The sequence below is a fragment of the Arachis hypogaea genome, chromosome 16 (genome assembly GCF_003086295.3).
Source record: "Arachis hypogaea cultivar Tifrunner chromosome 16, arahy.Tifrunner.gnm2.J5K5, whole genome shotgun sequence".
NCBI lineage: Eukaryota > Viridiplantae > Streptophyta > Magnoliopsida > Fabales > Fabaceae > Arachis > Arachis hypogaea.
In genome coordinates, this window is record NC_092051.1 from 127,800,292 (window position 1) to 127,819,700 (window position 19,409).

Genomic DNA, 19,409 nt, shown 5'->3' on the forward strand with positions numbered 1-19,409 from the left:
CTCAATATATATGTTGGATTAAATACTTACTATCATACTTAGAAAAAATGTAATTTTATTTTTTATATTTTTTGAACTATATATAAGTAACATAAAAGTTAGTTAAATTATTGGTCAAAATATGATGAAGACCATCAAATCTTAAGAGTAAAATTAGTTAAATTAAAACTAATTATCTGAAGCTCCACATGAAGCCGTGACTGTCACACTAAAAACCTTGAAATTTTATTTTATTTTTTAAAAATCGTGTATGATATGGTGGTAGAGCTTTTTAGAATTTAGAGTTATCATTATCCTCCGTCAATCCAAGAAAGAGAAGTAGAAGTGTATAATATATAGTGATATAAAAATAAGTAAAATACATTACAGAATGTGGGAGAGAGAGAGGCTACTGAGTCTGTGTTCAAGTTCAACCTCCACTTCTTAATTACATAGCTCTCATGACAATAAATGATGATAATAATGTGGTAAGGTAAGTGGTAAATATAACCAATACAACAATAGGAAAGCAAATAAGAGAACCAATAATGCATAAAATAAGAATATAATATAAAGTATAAGAAATCACATATCTTATAATGTTATATTATATTCTTAAATTAAATGTCACGGTCTCTAGAGCATTCAGGAGGAAGAGTAGGGTAACGCTTTCTATCATTGCAATAGTTGTAAATAGTGAACTTCTGGCGAACCCATCTAAGCCTCCTCCATTGAAGAGCATCAAGGTCTCTGAATTCTTGTTGGTCCCACCATCTCTTACCTTGAGTGGAACAGAACTTGGCTTCAACGGAGGCTTCACAACCATCAATGTGGAAGCCTTTGTAGGAAGCTATGAATGGTGCTTTCGACCAATCTGTTTTCTCCAAACCACCCCTTGTGGCCCAATCATCTGCGTTCCATAAGCTGTTGTAGATTTTCATTGGTTGGTCAAATGGGAATTTCACACCCAAGTCCTTGCAGTTCTTGAACACCCTAATTGGTACATCATCCACAAAGAACCTGTTTTTCATATACACAAATTTTCTTTCCATTTAATCTCTCTCGGAATCATATTAATTACATAAAATCACAAATAAATCTCTAATATTTTATTTCAAACATAAATAAAATTTTTACTAAATTTAAATATAAATAAATTCTTAATTTTTGTAAAAGAAATCATATAAATCTTTCAAGAAATACTAGATAGCCATCAGAATTCTATCATTATTTGAAAATATTGGATAAAGTATGTTTTTTAAATTATTAAATTAAAAAAATTAAATTAGTGACTAAATAATAATTAAAAATAATAAATTCTGATGATCTCCTAATATTTTTCTAAATTCTTTGGTGCTAATTCAAATAATTATTTATGTATCTCCCATTTATAAAATATTACAGATTTATTACTAATATTTTAATTTGATGAAAAATGTATTTATTTTTGTAATAAAAAATTAGAGGCTTATTTGTGCTTCTTTCACATAAGTTTTTAGAGAGAGGATAACGACATTTTATTAAATTAATATATCATTTAAATTTGATCAAATTTTTTTATATTGAAGTGACAACATCTATTACTAAGTTTCTATGATACTGAAGTGACAAAATCTGTAAGACTCTATATATAAAAAATGAGTGTTAGGATTTAAAATAAAATGTTAAAAATAAAAGAAAAAAACAAACCAACACCCTAAAAGGACCTTTCTTTACGAGAAAATTAGCAAAATTATTATGGGGGGAGTACGATGCTTGTAATAGTGAAAAGGATACGTGTGACTTTGTCTTTTGTAAATATTTTCTTTTCCTTTTGAAAATTCTACCCTCCTTCCAACACACATCATCATCATTTCATTTCGGTTAGGTCCCACTCTTTTTTCATCTTTCGTAACATTTTGAGAAAAAATTATAATACATAGAAGAAGAATGGTGATTTTTTCTTTATATTAATTAATTAATGAAAAATAATTATAATTAAACAGAAAGTAGAAATTTTATACTTATATATATATAGTAGAAGCTTGAAAGTTGCGAGATCCAGCTTGAAAGTAAAATTAAAATTAAAATAAAATGAAAAAACACAAGGCACGTGAAAGATTTTATGTAAAGATTTTAGGTCCCACATTGGGAGAAATGATGATCCCCTTTAGGTAATAAAGATTTCACCTGTAAAATTTTTAACTATTAAGTATTAACTAGATGTCTCGCCATTCACATGCTGTTTTTTTTTTTTTTTGTTCCTTCTTAAAGATAGAAAGATAATGTTATTTACACACTTAAATTAATATATATTTGGAATATATATATACTAATATACTAGATTAACAAAAGGAAAAATAAGATCGATAGGAAACATTTTATTATAAATACAGATAAATTGAAGGAATGCATAGATGAAATAATATATTTACATATAAAAAATGTTAAGAATCATTTTAAAATTTAGTTAACTTTATTATATCCATCTTTCCTTCCCACTCTCGTATATTGAAAAAAATGTTAGTCTTCTTAATTAAACCGATTTTCATTAAAAAGAAGTTAAATTTATAGAACACAGAAAATATTTTTATAAATGAAGTGTATATATAAAATGTTAAAATAATACTACACATTTAAATATTTTTGTTAATTAAGTCTAACTAATTTAAAACAAAAATTAATTATAAATAATATTATTTCAAGTCTTACAGTTTAATTTGGTTAAACTCGATTCAAAAAAAATGTGGATATGTATCATTACTCAAAATGTTAACGAGAATGAGTTGAGATTACTTACACAACTTGATACAAGTTCCATAGAACTGAATATCTGTGGTATTCTTTGGTGGGATCAAACCAGAGATAGATTCTCTGTTCTCTATCACCTTTACCTCCGGTGAACACATTGGTTTGCAATATGTAAGGTTGTCCTGTTCTGTTCCCCAAGAACTCAAAGTCTATTTCATCATGCTCCGCAGTTTGTGAAGACAACTGTGTTATGTCAATATTCAAAATCACATTCATTCCCACACCAACCAACCAACCAACCAATGTTCAGAGTTCAGACTTCAGACACATTATAACTACATAACAACACACTCACAGTCTCACACTAGACAAATTTATTAGGTCTCAATTAGTAGCATAAGAAAAACAAATCCCATTTTTTTTAAAAAAAATAACAAAATATATTCTTTTTAAAATAAGATTTGTTTAATCTTTTATTTTATTAAAAAGTTCCAGCAAAGAAAAAAAAAATGAAAAAAAGAGAAAAGTTTATTTATTTTATTTTAGTTTTTGAATCTTACATAGAAAGCGGTTACAGTGCCAGCGGAATCACCAGGAACCATCTTGATGTACATGCTGAAGTGACCAAACAAGTATGAACCTTTGGACTGGAATCCAGTGCCTGTTCATTTTCAACAGTTAATTAATTAACATTTAAACATTAATAATAATAATAATGGAGTTATATTATTACCAGTATATTTATCAAGATGGAGCTGAATCTCAGAACCGCCATTGAAGTATTTGATGTGGTCAAAGGCCCAAGTGGGAACATAGTTACGGCCGAATTGAACATCAACGGGCCTTCTGGGAACGCCGCACATTGCAGCGGACACCAGTGACGCTACAACAACAAGACTTAGGGTCAATACACCTACACGCCTTGAACCCATTTTCTATTTTTCTTTTCAAACTTGTGACACTTCAAGGCTATACCATGCCCCCTATATATAGCAACTTGGACTCTTGTTTTTTTTCTTTTTTCTTTTTATTGTTTTTTGGGGTGGGGGCGTGGGGGGATGCAATGAACGTTCCTATGTCTTTGCCTTTTTATTTTTTTTTTGGTTTACCCAAACGGTATCCCCCAACCCGACAGGTTAAGGACTAATCCGTCGCGGATCTGAGCTCCATTTAAGGGTCTGCCGCTGGCCAATGGGTTGCTGCATGCACAAGGCGGGGTTCGAACTCCCGACACTTGCTTAAGCGGACGAGTGAGCTGACCACTCGACCAACCCAAGTTGGTTATTTTTGCCTTTTTATTTGGATCTTACACATTACACCATATAGTCTAGTATTAAATGTTTTAGCTTGCTTAATTAAATGTTATATATCTAATTCGTTTCTTAGGATTGGTAAAATTTTATTATTATTATTATTATTGTCACAGTGTGAAGTGGTAAACGTGAAAATCTAAATACTCTCTTTCCGACTCTTGGTGATAATTTTACTATTCTTGAAAAAATGAATACTATCTCTTTCAGTTGAGTATTAACTATCAATATCTCATTAACTTAATAATGAATTACATTTAGAAAATTTTATACTAAAAGTAACCAAAACTTATGCGTTGGTGATGCTCTATCTTTGAAGGTAGCTCTTGTACTGTAGCATAATGTTGATCAATTTTCTTTTGGGTTGAAAGAAATTAATTTGAACAAACATGCATAAAGTGATTTAGTTGTTTTTATTGAAAAAAATGACAAGAAAAGTGATAGTGAAAATTAACTGATTTAAATTCTAAAGTGATTTTTAAGATTGATCTGGATATTAAAATAATTTTTGAGATTCTAATTATAATAATTAGGTCATTAAAATTAGCAAAAGTGACCACATTAGTCCTTTATTCATTTATACTGTTATGAATTTTTTGTGTATTTTGAGGACATAAACTATTAGTGGTACGTGTTGACATGGTTCAGTCACATATAATGATATGATAACGGTTCTATTAATAACATTTGACATGTTCAAAATGCAAAGATGTCTATCTAAAGAGTATATTTAGTGATTGTACATCAAAAATGCAATTTTATTATGTATGAATAATTTTAAAATGGTCCAAATTATAGCCAAAAAAGAGTAAAATTCTTTTTATTGGTGTTGAGCCAAAAGGAAGAAATTCAAAAAGAATACTATAAGGAGTTAAATTTTTATTTTTGAGGAAAGTAAATAGGTAGAAATGGATTAGTTGGATTTAAAGTATTCGAAATGACTAAACTAGATATTTTTTCATTAATGTTACATGCCATGAGCATCCTTTTATTTAGACATTTTTTTTAAAAACAAATATCCGGAGCAGTGTCAAAACTGCTACCTTAACTTGTGGAGATAAACTTCTTTCTTATACCCATTTTTTAGTTAAAGAGAATTAAAATAATGGGAACATCCAAAACATCTTCTGCCAACTATCTTATTTAGTAACATATGACATTGTAATCATTGGACAATGTAGTCTCCCTTTAAAATGGCTTGAGACTATAAATGATCTCAACCCACTTCTCTCAAGAAATTTTTTTTCTAAAAATTGGAGAGATCATCTGTATCCTTTGCTCTCCTCTAATTCTTCTCATTGTTCTTCACTTTGTTCATCCAATTCAAACAAGAGAATTTATAAAATTAGCATTTGGCTGTTCTAATAGAATAATCGACAATAAGTTCTACTTAACCCTTATCCACTTTAAAACAGCTCATTCATTCTCTTGTGGCATTAGTGAACGCCTCAACACTTGTTCTCCACCATTATTTCTCATATTTAGTTCTTGTGTTGCTTATTTGTCACTAATAAAAGTATTTTTCTCATAAATTTACCTACTCCTAATCTCTCCTCTTAATCTTTCCTTACTTAATCTATTTTCACAAAACTACACCCGAATCATTTTGTGACTCAATGGGGAGGAACATTTCAATGCAATGATAGAGTCTAGTAGCCCTCACTCTAGGTAGAATCAACCACCCAGACGATGTTTGATAACTCCTCAAAACCTCAATCTTAGCTTAGGAACACCCCAAGATAAGGACAAGCACAATCAAAAAGAGAAACACATGGAGCAGAAAACTCTGGGTGCACTAGAAAGAGGAGCTTTTGTCCATAGAAATTTGTTCACACCCAATACTAAAATTACTACTAGTCTGCATACCAACATTACCATTCTTACTCACGTGTACAATAATATGATAGACAATCAAAAAAGATGTAAACTTTGATCATTAAAATGATGGCTACGGACCAAATAAGGTATAGAACCTTTTTGCCACTCGCAACCATAAATCAAGAGCATATGGAGGAAGAAGAGAATACCATTGTCACTTACAGGGAGTTGTCACACATTCTAAAGGACAAAAGAGAAACAAATAAGCCCACTTGAGAATAAACCCACCATTTGGATATCATATTCTGACACAATTATACTTTAAGGGATACCAACTGCCTACCTTTTGCAAGTTTGATAGTATAAAAAGTGTCAAAGAATACATCTTATTATTTTTAAATGATCTCGGGGTGTTCAGAAATCATTAAGAACTCAAGATCAGGGGATTTAAGTCGTTGATGAGAAGGACAGTCACCTAGTGTGCCAAACTAAAGACCAATAGCATCAACACTTAGTGATTGTTGATAGAATTATAAAAGTTCCTGGAGGAGGAACCCTCTATGCATATCATGAACTTGGGAAGAGTGAAACAGAAGCAAGAAAAATGATTGGTGGTATTTATCAAAAGAAATAGAAATCTAACCTTACTTTGCATTGACACCCTCTCAGAACCATAATCGATGTATAGATATATTAAAAACGTAGAATATGGGTTACAAATTTATCTTTCTATGAGCAACATAAACACTTTCTTTAAATTTTTGAAGAGAGCATCTGACATGACTGAGGCAATAAAACATAATGGAAGGATATTTAAAGAAATTTTTTCTCTAATGGTGTGTTCTGTTGATGGTAGGAGTAGAAGGCATTCTTATTCTAGAGGTTCTAGTAGAAATAGTTCTCCACCCTCACTATCCCTCTCTAGAGATTAAGTCACAGTGGTCGTAGACAGGTGGTTTGAGGATGGAACATTGAACCTCAGAGCAGATAGAGAATCACCAACTCCTGAAAACTTGAAAGATCCAAAGTATTGTATGAAACGCTGAAATAAGAGCTATGACTTCACTAGAATGATATGTGGCAAGGACATTGTTCTATACGCAAGTAAAAGAAGAAAAAATACTTTTAAATGAGTTTCTTATAGTGACTCGAGTACATAAAGCTTGCACAATGACGACAGATTCAGAAAAATGTGAAGGTTGTTATGATGGAACATGATCAATCATTGTCACAACAGCAAAAACACATAAAAGATGTCGTAGGTTCATTGAACTTTCGTCATTGAAGGGAAGCAATTTTAAATCTTCTCACTAGCTATCAGCATTTGCTCGAAATAAAAAATCTGTCAAATATTTCGTGTAAGGGAGAAGGTGGAATAATGAGAAAGGAGGAAGAAAGAAGGCATGAGAAGCGTAGAGTGAAAAAGAAAATAAAAAAAGAAGAAGAGATTATATATACGTGTGAGTGAAAATGATGATAATTAATAAAAAAAAAGGTAAATTTAACCAAAAAAAAAAAAAAGAAAAAACTGAAAATAGTTGATTCAAATGTTTGCTGTCTATATTAAAAATGAATATTTTTAATTTTTTTCAGTTAATTTTATAAAATGTAATCTTATACATAAGACTTTTTGTCACATATTTTTTCCTTAGTCACATTTTACAAGATCAATTAAAAAAAAATGAAATGATACATTCTCATTATACTTTGTGATGTCTAAAATATTAATTCATATTCTTTTTCAATAATAAATATTGCAGTGTCATAAAACATTGAAACATAAATATAAAGACATAAAATCATGTTTAATAGATAAGATATAAATACATATACGATATCCAAAGATATTAATATTTTGTGTTTATTGTAACAGAAAATATACAAAAAAAAAAAATGACCCAACTTAATTTTTTTATTTTTTTTATTATTCCTATTAATTTTTATTATTATATTTTTTTCTAAACTTTTTGCATGAAAAAATAAAATTAAATTAAACTTTCATAATTTATTTGTTTATATTTTATTTATCATTAAATTAAAAATAAAATATTAATTTTTATATCTCTATTTTTGTGCTTATTTTAAATATTTTATCTTATTCTCAAAATCAAAATAAATATCAAACTCAATTATAAATTGATATCATAAATTTATATTTTATACACACATACACAAATATATATTATTTTATATATTTTTAATATATATTTTATATAATCAATTAACTATAAATGATCACGTAAGTAGGTACCGAATATTATAATATATAAGAGATATATTTCGAAACAAATAATGATTTTTTCTATTTTTAATTTTCTAAAATATTGTACTGATTTAAAATGTAGATAAAGTTAGCTGACATGTACCGAGCCTCAATAACTGTGCAGTACATTGAACCATTGAATAGTGAGCCAATATGTCGGAAAGAATTCCCATTCAAAAATCAAAATCACAACTACTACCTTTATTTATTTATTTTTACTTTCAACAAACCAACTATGTTTTTAAAATTCATACTTGCTTGGACTTCCAAGGCAAAGTGGGCTTCAAGATCGAAAATGGATGAAGCAGCAACGTGCTGCAAGTGTCCTCTTTGGGGAGTAGAAATAGAATTTGCTGCAACTCAAATTTTAAACAATACATTACATATGGGATTGGGCCCAACTGTCACTAGTTTTACTATACTTAACTTGACATTTTTGTTAATATATAATGTCTTTTAATATAATATTAATATTACAATTAATTAAATATGTGTGTAAATATATAATATATATGAATTTGTGATACTTATAATTAAAAATGATCCAATCTATTGGAGGTCCAATGCTTCATTTGATAGTCATTATTTGTCGTCGGCTAAGCTCTAAGAAAAATTTGTAAAAATATTATAAAAGATAATAAAATATATTAAACAACCAATACTGTTTATCAACACATTATAGTTTTATTATTAGAATTTGGAAATAAAAAAAATAGTGTAGAATTTAAAAGAAAAATAGATTGAAACTATAATTTTGTGGGATTTAAACCCTCACCAATACAAGTAAACCCTACAAATGAGTGAAACATAGCACGGGGTGGACAGAAAATTAAATAGGAAGAACGAATGTACATCTTATGTAGACATTTCCTCAATGTTATATGAACTAGTATTTTTATTTTTATATGTACATCTTATGTAGACATTTCCTATCTTGCACTCACTGCTAAATGGTTGAAAATATATCCTTTATGTAAGTGGGTCTCCGCCCCTCAAATATTATAGAGTAATACCTTGAATTGTTTTAATTATTTTTATTTTTAAATTTTCAAGAATTCAATTCCCAATCATACTGCTTTTTAATTGAAAATTAACGATTATTTTGTCACTTTTTTTAAATATATTTGAGAGCAATTTGAATTTTAATTTTCTTAATTACTAATTTGTCTGATATTGTTAAAGATTAAAAATTAATTTGTCCTAAATAAAATCATATATATTCACGGTCCACTCCTTTATTTACATTTTTACATAATACATAGAACAAATTGGCATTTTATTGATGAAATAATGATGAATGCGTGCGTACATATATGGGAAAAATGAGCAATAAAATATACAAAGAAAAAACTCTTATCAATTGAAACATTATTAATGACATAAAAATTCAATTAAAATTGATTGACATATCAATAGTCACCGTTTGTTCTGCATTCAGGTGGCATCTGAGGGTACCTTGTTCTATCACTGCAATAATTATAAATGGTGAATCTCCTTCTGACCCATCTAAGCCTCCTCCATTGATAAGAATCAAGGTCTCTGAATTCTTGTTGGTCCCACCATCTCTTACCTTGAGTGGAACAGAACTTGGCTTCAACGGAGGTTTCACAGCCATCAATGTGGAAGCCTTTGTAGGAAGCTATGAATGGTGCTTTCGACCAATCTGTTTTCTCCAAACCACCCCTTGTGGCCCAATCATCTGCGTTCCATAGGCTGTTGTAGATCTTCATTGGTTGGTTAAATGGGAATTTCACACCCATGCGCTTGTTGTTCTTGAACACCCTAATTGGGATGTTGTCCACAAAGAATCTGTGTATGTATGCACCCCCACATTACAATTCTTGTCACTTTCAAACCATGTAGAGAGATATACTTTTGCTTTTACATCTTTTTTTAATGATTTAATATGAATCATCCTAATAAGACTAAGATTGGTTTAATTTAGGGGGAGTACTTACACAATTTGATACAAGTTCCATAGAACTGAATATCTGTGGTATTCTTTGGTAGGATCAAACCAGAGATAGATTCTTTGTTCTCTATCGCCTTTGCCACCGGTGAATACATTTGTTTGCAAAATGTAAGGTTGTCCTGTTCTGTTACCTAAGAACTCAAAGTCTATCTCATCATGCTCTGTCCCTAGGGAAGATAACTGCATCATCATGTCAATCACGCAAAATATTACTTATTTAACCATTTTTTTTAGTAAGCAAAATGGCATGATGAATTGTAGAATTAGACTTTGATATGTTATAAAAGTGTTATTTTTATTTAAAGTGTAGCTAAATAAATAAATTATATTTTTATATAAAATATTTTCATAAAATAAAAAATATTTTTAACATCTTTATTTGAGTAACTTCTTTACAATGTTGAGGTCAAATTATTGAAAAAAAAAAATCATAATAAATAAATTATGAGAAAGTTGTTTTTCCATAGGGCTAAAGTTAAATCGACCATGTCCTAAAAGTGCCTAAAAAACAAACCATGTCGAAAAGGTAGTTTGGTATCATGGAGAGAAAGAAAGAACTAAAAGTAAAGAGAGAAAATAGAACATAATAAGGGAAATATTGGTGAATTTATCCCTTCCTTATTTAGTATTATCCGATTGAAAAGAATTGACTTTTTGTTGGTATAATTTGGTTCTGCTATAAAATAAAGCAATTATAATATATTTATACAAAAAAATTAGTTGCTAAATTAATTATTCATATATAATATATTAAGGGTATTAAGACCTAATCTGATCTGAAATCCAGATCGAATTCGAGACATATTTTATCAAATTTAGATTTATTATTTTTATCTAATGTTATTTTTATGTTAAGTTTCAGTTTGATTTATTTTTTATAATAAAAATATATATTTAGAGTGAAATTAGTAACATCATATTATACTTTTATATTTCAATTAATAGATTTTATATTATACGATATTATTCTTATTTTAAAATAATTAAAATAAATTAAATAACTCGGATCACTTCGAATTGGATCAAAATAAATTTGGTAACTTTTTAGAGTAAGGCCGGTCCAATCTATGAATATTTTTAAAATAGTGTTAAAATATAGAATATATATTAAAAATAAGTTAAATTAACATATATATTTATATATTTTTATATATAAATATATAGTGATGAATTTTTTTATTTGCATATAATATTTTTTAAAACAAAAAATTACATAGACCTTAGATGTGCGCAAGTAACTTATGGTTGATCGCATGTATAAAAAAAATTTGGACTTAACGATGACCTAACTAATAACTGAATCGAATTGAGTAGTTTAGCAAAATACTAGCTATAAAATTTAATAAAACATTTTTAAACAAATTATCATATACTGTTTTAAAAAACGAAAATATAATAATTTTATAAAAAGACACGTGGAAAAACTTGATCCCAACATCATTGTAATTATTAGTCAACGCATTTGAACTAATAAAGTGATAAATTTAATTTGCATACGTAGAAAGCAGTTACTGTTCCAGCAGAATCTCCAGCAACCATCTTTATATCCATGCTGAAGTGACCAAACAAGTATGAACCTTTGGATTGGAACCCAGTACCTGCTCCAATTAACACTAAAAAATGTTAATTAATTTAAGGAATTATATTATGGGAGTATATATCACAATAATAATAATAACTGACCAGTGTACTTGTCAAGAAGAAGCTGAGCATCATAACCAGAATTCAAGTATTTGATGTGATCATAAGCCCAAGTTGGAACATAGTTTCTTCCAAATGGAACCGCCATGGGTCTCCTTGGTGTGCTGCATATTCCAACTGAAACAAACCATGCCAATATCACACAACAAACACTCCACAAAGAATAATAACCCATTATATATTTCTTATTATATATTTAATTAGTTTATTTGTGTCTTCTCAACCTTTTTTCTGTGGAAGCTGATCCAATGCAACCATATATATATATACAAGTTTATAGCATTAGATAGAACCTACCTTGGACGACCCTAATTCCTCTGCTCTGATAATTAATAGTTAATATTAATTAATTAATTAATTTTTCTCTTAGGTATATATGATTGATGTATATGCCTACTTATTTGGGATATTTGAGTTACGTAACTGAAGTTAGACGCCATGACATGTATGTTTGTTTATTATACCTCTTCTGTCATCTAATCATCAATATATATATATAGTCTTCTAGATATATAGTCAAAGACTTGGTATATATCAACTTCATTTCCATGTAGGGTTACAAAACCACATTCTTGCCCTTTCACATTCCTCAACTTTGTGTTCTTTTCAGGTGGAAATGTTATTATTAAGTCCAATGATATGAATTGAACTTTATTTTAGAGTAACTCTTGAAACCCTCCTCTTCTCTTCCTTTTTCTCTTAAAGAACAATATATTTTTTTGTAATAATTTACACTCATATTTACAGATATTTTACACATAAAAAATATATATAATTTATATTTATTTTTATCAAAATTTTGTTTACATAAATTAATACAGTTTTATACTCACATTTTTCAGAATTTACATACATAATTTAGTAAAAATAATTTAACATTTATATGGGTCTTCCATATTACATATAGAGATATTCTTCACATCCAAGCAATTTTAGCATCCAAGTTCATCCAAGTGATTTTAGATCACGTATTTTTCTCGCTTTCTTCTTCCCTCACGCTCTTCGTCGCGTTCCTCCTCCTCCTCCTCCCCATTCTCTTTCTTCTTTTTCGCGTTCCTTCTTCTTCGCGTGTTTTTTTCTTATCGTCATTCTTTTGTTGTTGTTACTGCTATATTTTTTTCTTTTCCTCCTTCTCTCCCTGGTGAAGAAGCAGTAGAAGATGAGGAGAAAGAGTTTTAAATTGTGCAGAACAGAAATGAATCAAAATTATATTCAGAAATAAACTGATTATAATTAGAATGAACTAAAATCAGTAAGTAATTTCAGTTCATTCTAAATATAATTTCAATTCATCTCTAAATATAATTTCGGTTCATTTCTCAGTAGATTATTTTGTTATGATTCTTTTTGTTTCACTATTTCGAGAGGAATAAAATCAAGAAAAAGAGAAGAAAAATCAAACAAAAAAAAAGAAACAAGAAGAAAAAATTCCTCAAACTTCTCATCATGTTCTTCTTTTTTTGTCTTGTTCATCTAATCAAATAAAGAAAGAAGAAATATATAATGCTGCAAAATCACTTGATGGATTTGGATGTGTTTTTGTTCATGATTCAATTTTGTTTTTCTTTTTTGCACACGCAGATTCTTCTTCTTCTCTTTCGTTATCATCATCACGAACAACACCAATATTTTGCTAATATATTTATTGGTTCTGATTTTCTCTGGTGCCATCATTAAATAATTTCAGTTCATTTTTTAGTTTATTTTGGTTCATTTGTGAATTAATTTCGGTTCATTTGTGTGTTAATTTTGGTTCACTTGTGAATAAAAAGTTTGGCTAATACTTATCAGTAGCATCAAGTGAACCGAAATTAATACACAAATGAACCGATAATTAACACACAAATTAATAAACCGAAATAAATTAAGAAATAAACTGAAATTATTTAATGAAGACAACAGAAAAAATCAGAACTAATAAAGACGTTTGCAAAATGTTAGTGTTATTAGTGACGACGATAAAAAAGAAGAAGAAGGAGAAAGAGAAAAAAGAGGAAGAGAAGAAGAAGGAAAAAAGAAAAACTTGCGTGTGCAAATTCGGAAGAAGAATCTGCGCGAATTTAAAAGAAGCGAGCGTGAGAATTAGGCTCTTTTAACGAGAATAATTTTTGTTGCTATTAAACCTATTTAAATAAAAATATACTTAAATGTATAACAATTCTGTTATATATATAAATTATATACTCACAATTAAAATTCAATAATCTCCCTCTCAAACATGAGGTCCAATGCGAACTTCACTAATGGTGTCAAGATGTGGTGCCAAATTCTTTTTTTGTTTCTCATTTAATTCCTTAATTTAAAATTTTCTTGATTTTAGACTCTCTATCTACGTTTGTTTATAAAAATAAAACACTAAAATAAAGATATAAAGATAAAAAATTATATTTAATAGATAAAATATAAATATAAATATTATATTTTAAAATATTAAATTAATATATTTTATATTTTTTTATAAAAAGAATACAAAACAAGAAGGAGACAAAGATATTAACAAAAAATATGACATATTTTTATATATTTTTTTGTTATTTTTATTAGTTTTTTATCATTATATTTTTATTTTTTAAAGCTTTTGTATAAAAAAAAGAATAAATTAAATTCTCATAATTTATTTTTTTTATTTAATTTATTATTAAATAAAATATAAAAATATTAAATTTTATATATCTATCATTTATATTTTATTATTAGTATTTTATCTTATCCTATTTATAGAATAAATGTAGTCTTATTGCTTTAGCACAATTTAAATTTGGACACAAATTTAGTTTGTGTTCAAGTGTTGCTCCAGCCTTAATTTTGTTGATCTGAATAAAAATATTGTTCTCTTAATTATTAACAACATAATTAATTAGATAAAATCTCATGAAAACAGAAAAGAAAAGCAATGCATGTGGGAATGAACATGCATGAGTTGGGTACAAATTAATAAACTGGATACAACTTTAATTTATTAATTTAAGATTGTGGCGCGTTAGAGGAACCTGCAAACAAGCTCACATGATTTGGTTATATTAATTAAGATAAGCTACGTATGTTTTTGTGCATTATTAACTGGAATTTAACAATAATTATAGACATTATTAGTTGGTGTAGAATTGAAGAACCACCCTTGATTTTCTTGTTTATTATTCATGATCATGATTCTTATTGATGAGGTGCCTTTATATATTTGTTATTGTATGTCAACGCTTTAGGAAACTCCCTCGTGTACATAAGTTGAGTCTCACATTGAATTGAACGTAACTATAATTGCAATGTGGAGCTTTAGTTATAAAACACTTCTATTTTAAGTCATAACTGATGAGAACCTATCAAAGTTAATTATTTTTATCTCTATAAAAACATTTAACTGAATATTTAGTCTATAAATTCTTTCATATTTACATCACATGAAAATTAAATACAACTTATTATATTATTCTTTTTTTAGTAAGCTCTTTTACATTAACTAAAGAAAGTATTACCTAAATAATATAATGAATTTGATATTCGAAAGCATAAACTTTATATTATCTTCTGAGAATTGACTATGTGGTGAATATTTTGGAAATTAAGAAAATTAGATAGTAGTGTAATATTTCCCTCATAATTTATATCCATATTTAAATATTTATATAATAGTTAGGTTTTAACCTTAAGTAACAGATTTTATTTATTGTTATCCGGTATACTACCTATTAGACTTTAAGATTTAATATTATATTATGACATCTAAAATTTAGCAAATCATTTAATTATTTCATAAATTTATAAAATATCATGCTTAAACATGCAATTTGTTTACCAATAGAATCCCACAACAAAAAAATTCTGAAAAATAGGATTCAAGATTTGGAGAAGGCACATAAACAAGCAAGTTTTTTTTTTTTTTTTTTATCAAAGATATGAGACTTGAATCCACAACCTCTTAATTGAGTATGTGGAGACTATGCCATTTAAGCTATTACTCATTAGCACACAAGCAAGTTGAGACGGGAAGGTTCTTAGAGTTGAATAAAAGTTGACATTGGCATATCTAGAAACTGTATTTTATTTGAAGATATAAGTCAAAATATGTAATTGGAGACAGATCAGCGACTATTGGTCAGTTATTTTCTTTATATTAGACAAATTTAAAAGTTAAATAATGTAATAATACCTAGATAACTTTTTATTTTATTTTATTAGAACTACCAAGATAACTTTAAAAGCGATTTGTTATTTGATGAATGAATCAATGTAGCAATAATAATGGGGCGGAGTAGATTCATAAACGCTAAAGTTTTGTGCGTGTGTGTGTTTGGTTTGTTTGGGGGGTTGGGGGGGGGGGGGATTTAAAAAAGAAATCAATAAATTTAATCAAAGTAAATATATATCAATCGTGTGATTTAGGCATTTAGCAGCGTCATAAACATGGATGCTATGGTGTAGAAGTCAAAAAGTTTCTACACATGAGAAATTTACATAGTTTGTGTTTAGAGATAATAAGTGTCTTCTTTTATTTTTTTGACCATTCAAAAAAGGTATCACATGAGGAGTCAGATTAATTAGCAAGTTAGTTACACACTTTGCAGTTTTGGAAGAGTTTGTTATACAGCTGTTAATAGTGGTGAACGGTTAGTTAGCAGATTTAGTTAAGGAAGTATATATAGTACATGGAGTAATTAGAGTTTTGAGTTTTTTGCTCTTGTAAGTCTCATTCTTTCTTGCCTTAGTCAGAAGTAACTTGCTTTGACCTAGGGCTTCCTCTGTAAACTTTCCTCTGTTCTTGAACCTTCCCTCTCTCTGAACTAACATTTCCACATGGTGCGGTGAGCGTGGAAGGGAGAAAGAAGGAATCAACAGCGAAAATTGGAAGGAGCATTGAGCAGAACCAGAATCCTTGAAGATTCAAACCATGGATCGCGACTCAGCATCCTCAGGCAACTCAGCATCGCCATTTTCGCCAATTGACGTTCAAACGCTCGCGAATCTGGTGAATCAGATCAATATCTTGCAAAGTCATAACAGAACAGCGATGAATCCATCTCTGGATCCTACAAGTCCGTATTTCCTTCATCCTGGAGAAAGTCCAGGTACACCATTAATCTCTACAATTCTTGGAACGAACAACTATCATCTTTGGGAAAGAGCGATGTGGCGTGCGTTGAGATCGAAGAACAAAGTAAAATTCATAGATGGCTCAATTGAGAAACCAGAAAGTAGTGATTCTTTGTTTGAAGCGTGGGAAAGGTGCAATACCTATGTGATTTCATGGATAAGCCTATCTTTGAGTTCAGAAATTGCTCAAAGTGTACTATGGATCGATTCAGCCATGGAGCTTTGGAAGGAGCTACAACACAGGTATCAACAAGGTGATATCTTCAGAATTGCTGAGCTAGAAGAAGAGTTATTCGCTGTGAAGCAAGGTGATCTCTCGATCACGGGATACTACACGAAATTGAAAAGAATTTGGGAAGAATTGGATAACTATCGCCCAATCCCTCAGTGCTCTCACTGTAGAGGAAGATGCAATTGTGAATACAGCGTGGTTAGAGGATACAAAGAGGATTCTTGTGTCGTGAGGCTCCTAAGGGGGCTGAATGAACAATTCTCCACTGCGAGATCGCAGCTCATGATGACAAAGCCACTGCCAGGTATAGATGAAGCGTTTTCTTTATTGCTGCAACAAGAAAGGCAACTGAACGCGGGTGAGATGGTAGAAGACAGAATTTTAATGGCAAATTCTGGAGGTTTTAGAGGAAGAGGCAGAGGCAGATCAAGAATTGGAAGAGGAAATCCTGGAAGAGGTGGAAGAAACTCAAGGTACTGCACATTCTGTGGCAAGAATGGTCATTTGGTGGATGTTTGTTATAGGAAACATGGATTTCCCCCACACTTGAAAAATGGAGGCAGTGTGAATGCAATCAATAATGTGATAGCTGATGAGAACAGTGATGAAATCAGCAATGAAATCCAAAAGGATAGTGAAGCAAATTCGAAGTTTGATTTTAATTCAGAACAGAGAGAAGCACCAAGTGTCTGTTTGAACCAACAGGATGCACAACCAAGGCATAGCATTAACCAGATCTATACCACAACTCTTCCATCCAATGAAGGTATTTCATACATCATGTCTCTTTCAGTATTTTCTCCAGGTTCCTGGGTAATTGACTCAGGGGCTACTAACCATGTTGCTTTTTCAACTAAGTCCTTTCAAACTCTTGAAGAAATTAAACCTGTTTTGATAAATATGCCAGATGGTTCACACACCATAGCCAAATTAGCAGGAAAGGTGATGTTTTCAGACCAGTTTTTCTTGAACCATGTGTTTTTCATACCAAACTTTAAGTTTAATCTGATTGCTGTGTCAAAGTTGACTAAAGATTTAAAATGCAAATTGGTTTTTGATGAGGATAATTGTGAAATTCAGGACAAAGCTACCACGAAGATTATTGGTGTAGCTGAACAAAGAATGGGACTCTATGCATTTGAAAGTCTAATTCCTGTTCCAGCTACACATAACAACATTGCGCATGCATCTGCACTCACAACACACATCTCACAACCCTCACAAACTGCTGAAAGCACTCTGTGGCATCTCAGACTTGGGCACCTGCCAAATGAGAGAATAAATGTAATGAAAAGGGACTATGAGTTCCTGAAAAACACAAATTGCAATAAACCTTGTGATCCGTGTCACTATGCCAAACAAAAAAGATTACCATTTCCAATAAGACTTACAAAATCAGAAAAATTGTTTGACATAGTGCACATGGATATATGGGGACCTATAGGTACAGCAACTTTGTCAGGTCATAGATATTTTTTGACAGTAGTTGAAGATAAAAGTAGGTTCACTTGGTTGTTCTTCATGAAAACCAAGAGTGAAACTGGAATTTTAATTCAGAATTTTGTAAACATGATTGAGACACAATTTGATACAAGAATAAAATGCATTAGGTCAGATAATGGACCTGAATTTAAACTTTTAAAATTTTTTGCTTCAAAAGGAATTTTGCATCAAACTTCTTGTGTTGAGACTCCTCAACAAAATGGCATTGTGGAGAGGAAACATCAACATATCTTGACTGTCACAAGAGCTTTGTTGTTTCAGTCTAACTTGCCAAAACGTTTTTGGAATTTTGCAGCAGCACATGCGATTCATTTGATTAATAGGATTCCAAGTGCATTGCTGAAAAACACTTCACCTTATCAAATTTTAAAAGGAAAGTTACCAGACTTGGGTTATTTGAAGGTCTTTGGGTGCTTGGTTTATGCCTCAACGCTGAACGCTCGCAGATCCAAATTGGATGGAAGAGCAAAGAAGTGTGTGTTTCTAGGATATCAAAGTGGAGTTAAGGGTTACATCTTGTATGATTTAAATGAAAAGAAGATATTCTTATCTAGAGACACATACTTCTATGAGCATGAATTTCCCTTTCTATCATATTTCAACAATGGCAATAACCAAGTATCTGACACTATGACACTAACTCCAAAACCAAGTATCATGGTAAATTTTGAGGATCCATTCATTGAGCCCTCACATACACCACAAGCCCCTTTAAACCACTCAAATGGAACATACTTGCATTCATCTAATTCATTCAATGATTCATCACATACATCACATGGCTCTTTAGTTCATTCAACTAGACAAGACCTG

The 19,409-nt window shown here is 29.8% G+C and overlaps 2 protein-coding genes across 2 annotated transcripts; both read right to left on the reverse strand.

Moving 5' to 3' along the window:
- Positions 1 to 325: 325 nt before the first annotated feature.
- Positions 326 to 3,769, reverse strand: LOC112754936 (xyloglucan endotransglucosylase/hydrolase 1). The gene is made up of 4 exons (XM_025802767.3): positions 3,443 to 3,769; positions 3,270 to 3,370; positions 2,759 to 2,952; positions 326 to 999 (listed from the first exon to the last, which is right to left on the reverse strand). Exons 1-4 carry the CDS (start codon positions 3,639 to 3,641, stop codon positions 600 to 602), a joined length of 894 nt encoding a protein of 297 aa, XP_025658552.1. The 5' UTR covers positions 3,642 to 3,769; the 3' UTR covers positions 326 to 599.
- Positions 3,770 to 9,359: 5,590 nt separating this feature from the next.
- On the reverse strand, positions 9,360 to 12,014 carry LOC112754937 (probable xyloglucan endotransglucosylase/hydrolase protein B). The gene is made up of 4 exons (XM_025802768.3): positions 11,756 to 12,014; positions 11,570 to 11,670; positions 10,059 to 10,252; positions 9,360 to 9,909 (listed from the first exon to the last, which is right to left on the reverse strand). Exons 1-4 carry the CDS (start codon positions 11,946 to 11,948, stop codon positions 9,510 to 9,512), a joined length of 888 nt encoding a protein of 295 aa, XP_025658553.1. The 5' UTR covers positions 11,949 to 12,014; the 3' UTR covers positions 9,360 to 9,509.
- Positions 12,015 to 19,409: the final 7,395 nt, after the last annotated feature.

What these genes read in the sequence shown, in the direction of transcription:
- LOC112754936 (XM_025802767.3), bottom strand. Translation starts at nt 3,641, where the DNA reads ATGGGTTCAAGGCGTGTAGGTGTATTGACCCTAAGTCTTGTTGTTGTA. An exon ending in CCATCTTGATAAATATACTG is followed by an intron (nt 3,371 to 3,442) that starts GTAATAATATAA and finishes GAAAATGAACAG; the next exon opens with GCACTGGATTCCAGTCCAAA. An exon ending in GCACTGTAACCGCTTTCTAT is followed by an intron (nt 2,953 to 3,269) that starts GTAAGATTCAAA and finishes GACATAACACAG; the next exon opens with TTGTCTTCACAAACTGCGGA.
- LOC112754937 (XM_025802768.3), bottom strand. Translation starts at nt 11,948, where the DNA reads ATGGGTTATTATTCTTTGTGGAGTGTTTGTTGTGTGATATTGGCATGG. An exon ending in TCTTCTTGACAAGTACACTG is followed by an intron (nt 11,671 to 11,755) that starts GTCAGTTATTAT and finishes TAATTGGAGCAG; the next exon opens with GTACTGGGTTCCAATCCAAA. An exon ending in TGGAACTTGTATCAAATTGT is followed by an intron (nt 9,910 to 10,058) that starts GTAAGTACTCCC and finishes ATACATACACAG; the next exon opens with ATTCTTTGTGGACAACATCC.